Below are 11,143 nucleotides of genomic sequence, written 5' to 3'. Positions count from 1 at the left end.
ACAATGATAAACATCGATACAGCTTGTGAAGTTAAAACAAAGAAATTCCCGTATGATGTACAAACTTGCAAAATTGACATTGGCAAATTTATAAGTTCCGACAAAAAGGTCGCGATTAAACCACTGTTCAATGCGATGGATATGAGGTTTTATGTTGAAATAGCGGAATGGGACATAACAGAACATTATGTGACAACACGAGTGGTTACCTATAATGAATCTTTTGTTACTTTTAATGAAAGTTCTGAATTTACGTTCATAACGTACAGCATAACAATGAGGCGATCCTGTAAACTGTGCTTTTTCAACATAATACTTCCTGTTCTGGTACTGGCTGTTCTTGACTTGCTCTCATATTTCGTGCCGTGTGAAAGTGGAGAAAAAACTAGTTATCCATTGTCATTGTTTCTAACCTTGGCTGTCTTTCTTACGATAATAACTAAATCTTTGCCGGAATCAGTTGACGGAATATCCTACCTAAGTTCATATGTTACATTCCAACTTGCGATCAGCGCAATAACTCTTATGTCGGCAGTCATTTCCTTATACCTTCATCACAGAATGTGCAACAACACGCGTGTGTCAAGACTTACACGATTTGCAAGTTACATTACAAAATGTGGAAGATCGTCAGCCATTAGAAAAAGGAAACAAATGAATTTTGAAGAAAATTGCCCCAAAACAAATGAACAAGATGAAACAGAAAATACCTCCAGTATAACTGAAAGAGGTACTAGTAGATGGCTGGACCATTCTTATGTGTTTGACCGGTTTATGTTTTTCTTTGTTTTACTGTGTCAAATTATTGGTTCTATCATTTTCATTGAAGGTGTCTTTAATTAAAAATTGATCAGTGTTTCTTGATATGGAAAAGTGTATGTTACAATGCAAACTAAGTTGGTAAGCGTGAATATATTTTGTGATTGATCTATAGCCAGTTAAATCTTTCCATTGTACTGGTGCACGCTTCATCTCCTTGATCTTACCATTATGAATTTATTTTGGTTGATTAAAAATTCTGGCGAAATCCTGGATAAGTATAAAATTAATAATTACAAGGTATCTACAGTCAGTACATACAATTTTTCTACTTTGTAAATCACTTTACCACATAATTTAATAAATGACAAACTAACTGCCCTAATTCAAAAGACTTTTGCCAGAGAGAATACTACATTTCTTGCTTGCAGTTTTGATAAAGCTTTTTTTACTAGCAATATTATTAAACATTATACAATGTGGACCTGTGACCTTTTTTTATCGAACAACATTTACATCAGGTTTGGGAATACAGTTTTTAGACAAGTAGTTGGTATTCCCATGGGAACAAATTGTGCACCCCTTGTCGCAGATTTGTTTTTATATTGTTATGAAAGAGGCTTTATGTTAAGCCTTTCTCCAGATACGCATGCAGATATTATAACTGCATTTAATAATACATCACGCTATCTGGATGATATTCTTAATATGGATAATCCGTTTTTTGGTCAATTGGTGGGTACTATTCATCCTAGGGAGCTTCAGTTAATTAAAACTAACAATTCGGATACTGATGCTTCGTTTTTAGATTTACATCTCTCTATTTATGACAATATTATACATACCAACATTTATGACAAGAGGGATGATTTTAACTTTAGTATTGTAAATTTTCCCCATTTGGATGGGGATGTACCTCAGGCTACATCTTATGGGGTATATATTTCTCAATTAATTCGGTTTGCCAGAGCGTGTAGTCATGTCAAGCATTTCAATGAACGTAATCTATATATTACAAGTAAACTTCTTCAGCAAGGCTACCGTTATTACAAATTGCATAAATATTTTGCTAAATTTTACTATCGTAATTCTGATTTAGTTTTAAAATTAAATAGTAATTTAAAGACACTTCTGCGAGAAGGTATTTCTAAACCCGTTTTTTATGGGGATGTGGTTTACAAACTTCGTAAGATTTTGGGTCATGGTAATTTTCCAAATGTATTTGGTAAAATTATAAAACGTTTTATTAAAACAGGTTACGACCCAACTGTTTTGAGACATACCGCATGTTTAGTGTTCAACCCGTTTACAGTTGGACACTACGCTTCCCTCTTTGATTATGTTTGACGGAAGAGGGGGAGGACTCTATGATAAGCAGTTTTTAATTTAAATCCTACCAGGACTGAACTGTTTTGATATCTGTCTTCTGGCCTGTTTCGTCGGGCCCTTAAGGGTGTTTCTCTTGTTACTCTGTCTTCTGAAAAGGCATTGAGTACATGTGTTTTTGGTTCTAAAGGTTTGCTTTTATATTTTTATACACGAGCATTTTTGTGTTTTACTTGCCATGCCTTTTTGTTTCCATTACGTATGTTAGAGATTCACCTGGAGGAGATTACTTTTATTTACACTGTCCCGTGTCTTTGGAACATGGTGGGGGTAATAGTGAGGTTGGGTGCGCACGATAAACCGGTTTAAGCTCCCCAGTGGTGTTTTTGCCACTGATCATTCCAAGGCGGTACCCCCACTGCGTTCCTTTGTTTGTTCGTATTGTCCTCTTGTGTAGGCTTTGTGTGTGTGCGCGTGTATGTGTGTGTGTTCCTTTGTTTGTTCGTTTTGTCCTCGTGTGTTGGCTTTGTGAGTGTGCATGTGTGTGTGTGTGTGGTGTGCACGTATGCGTGCTGTAGGTAACGTTTTGTTTCGGGAGGCTGCGATTTTGGTACGTGTCATTCTCTGTTTGATATTTGTCTTTGTTTTTTTTTGTGCCTTTAAAACTTACGTTCTCTGTGTTCTATGTTTTATATACTTTTTTTGTACTAACATCTCAGACTGACCCTTGGTTAGAATCATTTCATCTGCCCTGTTTAAAAAGATTAATTAAGGCGAGTGTGAGGCTGACTTGCCACAAACACGTTCACAACCCCACTTTCCTTTACAGTCGTTATAGTATTTGATCATAAATGTATATTGTAAAAGAATAATTTTAGTATATCAAGAAATATACCTTTATATTTGCAGCAATTGGAGTCCACTACCTTATCACTTTCGTTCAATAAAAAGGAAGATTAAATAAGTAGAAGAAGGGTAAGTTTCGGTTCGGGCTGCCAGCTGGAAACTTCTTAGCTTTCATGGATGCTTGTCTTTTAGTTCAATATGATTGTTTGAAATTGTTCAGCAGTATGAACTTTTTGACTTTTCGGCATTACCATTCTGTTAATTCTATATCATTATGTTATTTCTATATCATTATGTTTATTCAATTATTTCTTAGCATGATATCATGTTGTTAATGATTGTGATTTGTGTTGTCAAAATTTGTGCAATTTACCCTATAACGTGTGTTTTTTCTTAATCATAATCAATTATTCAACCCATAGGTTTTATTCAACGAATACTCAAGCGATAATTTTGAGAGCTTTCCTCTATCAATTCATCATAGAAAACGTACGCCAAGCTGGGGATTGAACTCACGACCACTTCGTTCGTAGTTCTGGGCCCAGTTGTTTTTACCGGCTGTTAAACTAATCGCTGGTTCAGTTATGATTCAAAACACTGGTCTTGATTGGAGAGACTATTATGATGTTTTGATTTTATTACCTACTGTGCTATCAAGGATAGTTACCAAATTCATTTCATTTAATTCTATAGACGACACTCGAGCAATTGGATGTATCCCAAACATCAGTGATTGACCAGTATTGATTAACTTAAGAATCAATCGTTTTCCATTGCTGTGGTTAACACAACGTACTTAAATATATATACGTTTAAACCGTGGTTACTTTCTGTGATTTTATTGAACTTTTTTGTTAGACTACTTTTCTCACTCATTTTATTCTAAAAAATTTATTCTAATTCATATGTTCTAAATTGTGATAAACATGGCGGGCTGAAACTGTATATAAAAAGCAATGGCAGAAATTAAACGTTCATATACAGTGACTGTATACTACAATACGTCCATTTAAAGACAGATCTACAGGCTATATAAAATCACATGAAAGAAATATCACTGCTGAACGATATGAAATAAATAAGATCTATATGAAATTCACACAAAAGTTACAGCAAAATGATAGCAGAAAGATTCGCCGCATTTACGATTTTATCCTACAATCTTGTTGTAGCCGCAACACTCAGACAACCTCCCTACCAATGCGAATAACCTAGCGATACATATTATAAAAATGTAGCCTCTTTTAAATAAATCAAAATTCATTTGTTCACGGGCGAACATATGTCATTAATCAACAGATACCGAAAACTCGACAGACTTTTCAGTATCTTCAAGATCAGACCTAACTTCATGGCGCGTACAAACATTATCACAAGTTCAAGTGTGATAAAATGAAAGGGCTGTAATGTAAACGAAATAGTTATGTTCGTTGTTTCCGATAATTTTGTAAATCTTGAGTAATATGTTTCATACCAGGCTATTCATAAGCTGTAAAAAAAATAACATCCCCGGCGGGATTCGAACCCGCGACCTCTGGATTAGAAGTCCAGCGCGCTATCCACTGCGCTACGGGGACATCTGAACTTCTACATTCATATCATTGATTCTCTCATGTTTCTTATATCATGATATCTCTCGTGTCGGTAGAAAGTAAAACGCTCAGTGGCAGTTGATATAATAATGTTATGTTAATACTAGATAATTTGAAGTTACACCAATTCCTTTCTGATGTGTATGATTTTTTCTTTAAGTTAGTTATTAAGGTATCTTTCCAACAAAACTTCGGCCATACTTTTCGTATTATTTATAGGTACTCTCCATAACTATTCGCTTTAGCATAACTTATTATTATTATTATTATACCAGATTTATATAGCGCCTAATCATGATCAATTTCACGTTCAAAGGCGCTTTACATAGTTCACATGCAGCAACACAGGGCGCATAGTTCATCCTCTACTAGTACAGACACAGAGCGATCTGACCAGAGGGACAGAGTGAGACAAAGCCCCCACGACAGAGAGATCAGAAATCAGATACAGGCTTGTCCGGCTAACCTAGCCTAGCTCGTTGCGAATAGACAGTCTGGTTCTTTAACGTGCCCAGTGTATAGCACTGATACACACAAGGATTGCCTGGGTTCTTGACCAGTACACCTCTAGTTGGGTGTGAAACACTGAAAAACGTTGAAAATTCCCGAGTAGCTGCCGGGGATCGAACCCCCGACCTTAGGATTGGAAGGCCAGTGTGCAAACCACTGAGTTATCCGTCATTAAATAATTATTTTAATAGATTTGTAATACAGTTCCGCTTAAACAGGTGCTAGGAGGCGTGAGAGGTGTTGCAGATTTCATTATTTTTCAGAACAAACTAAATCAAACCGAGTCTGTTGTTATTCTATTTTGACTGCATTCTATGTTTCCAAGGGATCATTTTACATATTTTATTGGTATAAACCACGTAAAATTAATGATTATATTTAGAGAACCCATTTAAAGCAAATTTCTCAATTTGTATTGTATTGTATTGTATTGTATTGTATTGTATTGCATTGCATTGCATTGAATTGCACTGCACTGCACTGCATTGCATTGCATTGCATTTGATGTACTGTATTGTATTGCATTGCATTGCATTGTTTCATCTTGATTTCGTACAATATGTGCTTATATGTAATGAATTTTATTTATAGTCGCAAATGGCAACCTATATTGGCGACTCCTATTCTGATGGATGTAAGTAGTTAAATACATACCTGTGTCATCCTGTATTGCAGAAACCGATTACTTTTCAATTGAATTAAAATTACTTGGACAGAAGTAAGATTGCCAAACGGCGTTTACTCGATAATTTACCTTGAATGGACAAATTTGTTTTAATTCATCAAAGTGAATAAACTATTTCAGATGGTATTAACATATTTGCCTCGCGAATTTAGGACTGTACAATGCATTACATAAATTATTGCTTTATCAGGTATAAAAACATGCTGGTATTATCGAGCTGCTTTTATTTCACTGAACGCTTGTATTTAAGTTATTCTATTTACAACTTGTATGTATGGAATACAGTAAAACAGCTTGAATGCTTACATTGTCTTGATGAAAGCGTTTCTCTTTCTTACATTATCAAACATTAGTTTGTTTGGGTGGTCCAGTTTGATGAAATATAAGTTTTGTCCTGTTCTGTGTTTTTATTGTTTGTTTTCCAGTCGAGGCTATCCATGGACCCTTGCTTTTGTTTTATCTAAACATAAAGAGTGAAATCATGCCCAAAGAACGCAGGCCCCTGAAACAGAAACATAACTTACATCAGTGCATTAATAGACGTTTACATGTTTGATATAAGCACAACAATACACAAAATAAAACAAACCGACAAAAAGGAAAAAACAAACAAATCAAAGAAGAATAGAACCCTATGGAACAGGCAGTGGCATGAATACCACTAGGCAGTTAAAACAAGCTACTGATGCGCCATACCTCATTTATAATTCATATCATGTTAGTGTGTCTAAGGACAACTGCCCGTCAGGTGAACACCTAAAATACGCAAGAATAAAAAGCCATATGTAAAACAGATATACTCATGTAAATATATAAACGAAGACAACCTAAGGCACAATACAAACACACTGGAGTGTATAAAATGAATGATTGTGCACAAGCCCACACTCATTTTCTATCAATGTCAAAAATAACATAACATTGTAATTCAGATTGATATACAAAGAATACAAAAGCGTATGTTTTAAACCCCAACAGTGTTTGTGAACAAAACCTAATTAACCATGTCTTCAATACCTTTGCAGAAGGCGGAGTAAGACGGGAAACACCATTAAGTAGGTCAGAAGATAAAAATCAAAGAGGTCAGTCCAAGTGGAGTAAAAGAACTGAATTTCATGAAGTCTTCAACATACTCGGTAAGATACCATCAAAAATGAAAGCTACTACTAAAGGGCTGAACAGACACTTTGTGACTCAAGCCGGGTCATAAAGTACATATATGTGAAAAGGCAAATATACGTTAAAGCGCACAAATCTGTGTTCCAATTGTACAATTATGCCTATAGTTACATTCGCTCAAGTATCTCTCACTAACTTCGCGATTGGACAAAGCTATAATGACAGCATTATGGCAGCAGTCAATTTGGTTATTGTACTTAATTTTTGTCACTTCATTACTGCTTACAGAAAGGAAATTAAATGATAAATGCTTAAGTTATTTTGCATAAACAGCCTCACTTCTAAAAAGACAAATATAATCTAGAAAACAAATATCGGTTTTGTAACGGAAAAGATATGCATTTTTGTTGGGAAAAAAAACAATGATATATATATATGTCATATTATTCAATAAATATAAGGAAACAAACAATTGTTATACCAAACACAATCTTCTCCAAGTCTGGTAATTATTGTACAAAATTGAAATGCTCTAGAAATTTTACATTTCATTCGTTCTCCATTCTTTCAGTCGGGTTGTTTCAGGTTTGTTGCAGCTTTTACTGGCGACAAAGCATGAAGTTGACTTGTGTCTTTTGTTATATTAACAAGACAACAGCCCAACATTTCGTATTGCACCAGCATTTGATCTATCCTTCACTTTTGAAGCCGTTTTCCTGATTGAAATATTTGTGAAACACAGATTAATTGAAGGGGAAATTACTTAACTTAAACAAATATTTTCATAGCTTTAATTTGATTGTTTGTGCTATTACAATAGCGAAGGAATGATACCAGTAGAGATCAATAGCAAACAATGACGGAATGGGTGTATCAACAGTTTTTGTTTTTGCATTTATATTTCACACCGATAACAATACAGTATCATGCACCTAAGCTCAGTTTATAATATTGTATAATCAGTGACAATGTCACGTGACGCTTCTACGTTTATAATAATGCATTAGCTCTCGTTTTCTAAATGTTAACGCTGTCAGTCTCGCACTGGGAATTATTGTCATTTTATTATTGGAATTTTGCACATGCAACTATATCGTGCATGTCTGTGCTTGTTAAAGGATATCTCAAGTGAAAAAAAAGGTTTCCTTAATAGTAACTGAAACATCGGAATTACGGTATGGAATGCAGATATGTATTATTTTTAAGTAAGTTCTTCCTATGCCTAACGGCTGCATATCCTGAGTATTCGGAATCATTCTTATTGAACAACCTGTTCAAGGATTATAACCCTAATGTCCGACCTGTGTTAAATTACTCTTATCCTATTATCGTATCAATAGGACTTGAGTTAAGAAAAATTCAACATTTAGATGAAATTCGGCAATCTTTAAAAACAACAGTTAGTACTGTGCTTTATTGGAAAGATGAACTGCTTACATGGAGACAGACTCAATATCACGGAATATCAAGTATTGAATTTCCGTTTAACAAACAAATTTGGACTCCGGACGTAATGATTTACAATGCTTTAGACAAGCCGGGTGAATTTGGAATGAAAGACGCCTTCGTACGGCTTTACAGTAATGGACAAATCTTTATTTGGACAATGATAAACATCGATACAGCTTGTGAAGTTAAAACAAAGACATTCCCGTATGATGTACAAACTTGCAAAATTGACATTGGCAAATTTATAAGTTCCGACAAAAAGGTCGCGATTAAACCACTGTTCAACGAGATGGATATGAGATTTTATGTTGAAATAGCGGAATGGGACATAACAGAAAATTATGTGACAACACGAGTGGTTACCTATAATGAATCTTTTGATACTTTTAATGACAGTTCTGAATTTACGTTCATAACGTACAACATAACAATGAGGCGATCCTGTAAACTGTGCTTTTTCAACATAATACTTCCTGTTCTGGTACTAGCTGTACTTGACTTGCTCTCATTTTTCGTGCCGTGTGAAAGTGGAGAAAAAACTAGTTATCCATTGTCGATGTTTTTAACATTGGCAGTGTTTCTCACGATGATTACTCAATCGTTGCCGGAATCAATTGACGGAATATCCTACCTTAGTTCATATGTTACATTCCAACTTGCGATCAGCGCAATAACACTTATGTCGGCAGTGATTTCCTTACACCTTCACCACAGAATGTGCAACAACACGCGTGTGTCAAGACTTGCACGATTTGCAAGTTACATTTCAAAATGTGGAAGATCATCATCCATTACAAAAAGGAAACACATTGAAGAAAATTGCCCCAAAATAAAAGAACAAGATGAAACAGAAAATACCTCCAGTATAACTGAAAGAGGTACAAGTAGATGGATGGACCATGCATATGTGTTTGACCGACTTATGTTTTTCTTTGTTTTGCTGTGTCAAATTATTGGTTCTATCATTTTCATTGAAGGTGTCTTTAATTGAAAATTGGTTGGTATTTCTTGATATGGAGAAGTGTATATTACAATACAAACATCGTTGTTAAGCGCTGCACATACTTAGTGACTGATATATGGTCAGTTAATCACAGTGATTTTAACTGGTGCAACGCTTCACTCTTTGATCTTACCATTAAAGTCCGCCAAGTGCTGTGCCCTTAAACCTTACTTTCTCTGTATTCTAAGTGTTATGTACATTTTTGTACAAACATCTTAGACTGACCCTTAGTTAGAATCATTTAATTATTTATCTGCCTCGTTTAAAAAGTTTAGTTAAGGCGAGTGTGTGGCTGACTTGCCACAAACACGTTCGCAACCCCAGTTTCCTTTACAATCATTATAATATTTTATCATAAATGCATTTTTAAATTTTAGTATATCAAGAAAGATACCTTTTAAATAATAAAGAAAGTTAAATAAGAAAAAAGGTACGTTTCAGTTCGGGCTGCCAGCACACAATGTCTTAGCTTTCATTGATATATTTTAGTTATATATAATGTATACCGTTCTTTCATGAATGCTTGTCTATTAGTTCAATATGATTATTTAAAATTGTTCAGCAGTATGAAATTTTGGCATTATCATTATGTTAATTCTATATCATTATGTTACTTCTATATCATTATGTTAATTTCATTATTTCTAATCATGATATCATGTTATTAATATCATGATGGTGATTTTTGTTGTCAAAATTTGTGCAATTTACCCTATAACGTGTATTTTTCTAAATCATATTTTGATAATTCTGATTTATTTCTTTATCGCATTTTTATAATTCAGATTTATTTTTTATTTCATATTTTAATACTATAAATACTAGTACATGCTATGAAAATAAACACGTCTGTCATTCCCAGTCTTTGTCAATCAGCTGAACTTTGTGTTCTGTTCAGTACAAAACCCTTTCGTAAAATATTTAACTTACATATTTAGTGTGGCAAGATTTAACAAGAAGGAGCCTGAAACATGCTATACTGGACAATATAAAATACATGTGTATGCAGAGAAAAGCTACATATGATCCAGAGTTTGACAAAGCATGAAACATTTTCATATACATCTATAAAGTTCGGAATATTGATCTTCAAGCAAAAAAAAAAATCAATACTTTATTGGTATTGCCGACATCACTAAAAGAGGAGTTTGAAACATTTGAAAGATTGCTTGTGTAATTAGTTTAATATACGGCTTAGAGGTTATTTAAATTGATAGCACATAATTTATATTACTATATCAAGTTTTCCTTTCGCGCATATCTTATTTTTGCTTAATTTGATAGAAATTGAATGGCCAAATGGTATATAAATATTTTTAAATATTTTCAAATTATTTCGATGTATCAGTTGTTGAACCCTATTACTGACGTCAATGTATTGTTGAGCCCGTATAGTTTATTCAATCATCCTCAGATGATAAATTTCAGAGCATTTTGCTACCAAATCATCATAGAAAACATAATCGCTATCAGGAATATGTACCCAATTCAATTAATTTATTTTATGGACGACATTCGGAAATTTAGCTATATGCAAACTATCATTGATTGACCAGTACTGATGAACGGTTAACTATCAATCGTTTCAACTTCCATCATATTTACTATGCTATGCAGCTCCTATACCAATATTTCCTAGCTATTTCTATTGAATCCATGATGATATATAAGTCTGCTGCTTGATTTTCCCAGGACTCTACGATATTCCTCAGTTGTTCACGTTTTCTAATGTTATTATTTTAATATGACCTTCAGCGTGTGTTTGTGGTAAACAAAGCAAGCTTCCGGTTATGCAACGAACTGACGGCATTGACCCGAAAAGTTTTAAATATTTGCCACTGTCTGTTAGCCGCA

General features: G+C 34.2%; 1 protein-coding gene and 1 non-coding gene across 2 annotated transcripts; one reads left to right on the top strand and one right to left on the bottom strand.

Moving 5' to 3' along the window:
• Positions 1-4,435: 4,435 nt before the first annotated feature.
• Trnar-ucu (transfer RNA arginine (anticodon UCU)) lies at positions 4,436-4,508 on the bottom strand. The gene has a single exon. It is a non-coding gene; the product is annotated as a tRNA-Arg (tRNA).
• Positions 4,509-8,014: 3,506 nt separating this feature from the next.
• LOC128555989 (acetylcholine receptor subunit alpha-like) lies at positions 8,015-9,277 on the top strand. Its single transcript, XM_053539866.1, has one exon. It carries the CDS (start codon positions 8,015-8,017, stop codon positions 9,275-9,277), a length of 1,263 nt encoding a protein of 420 aa, XP_053395841.1.
• The last annotated feature ends 1,866 nt before the right edge of the window (positions 9,278-11,143 follow it).

This window comes from Mercenaria mercenaria, chromosome 3 (assembly GCF_021730395.1).
Source record: "Mercenaria mercenaria strain notata chromosome 3, MADL_Memer_1, whole genome shotgun sequence".
NCBI classification, from domain to species: Eukaryota; Metazoa; Mollusca; class Bivalvia; order Venerida; family Veneridae; genus Mercenaria; species Mercenaria mercenaria.
The sequence above is the reverse complement of the archived record's forward strand: the minus strand, read 5'-3'. Positions and strand labels throughout refer to the sequence as shown.

Coding starts and splice junctions, on each gene's coding strand:
- LOC128555989 (XM_053539866.1), top strand. CDS start 8,015: ATGGAATGCAGATATGTATTATTTTTAAGTAAGTTCTTCCTATGCCTA.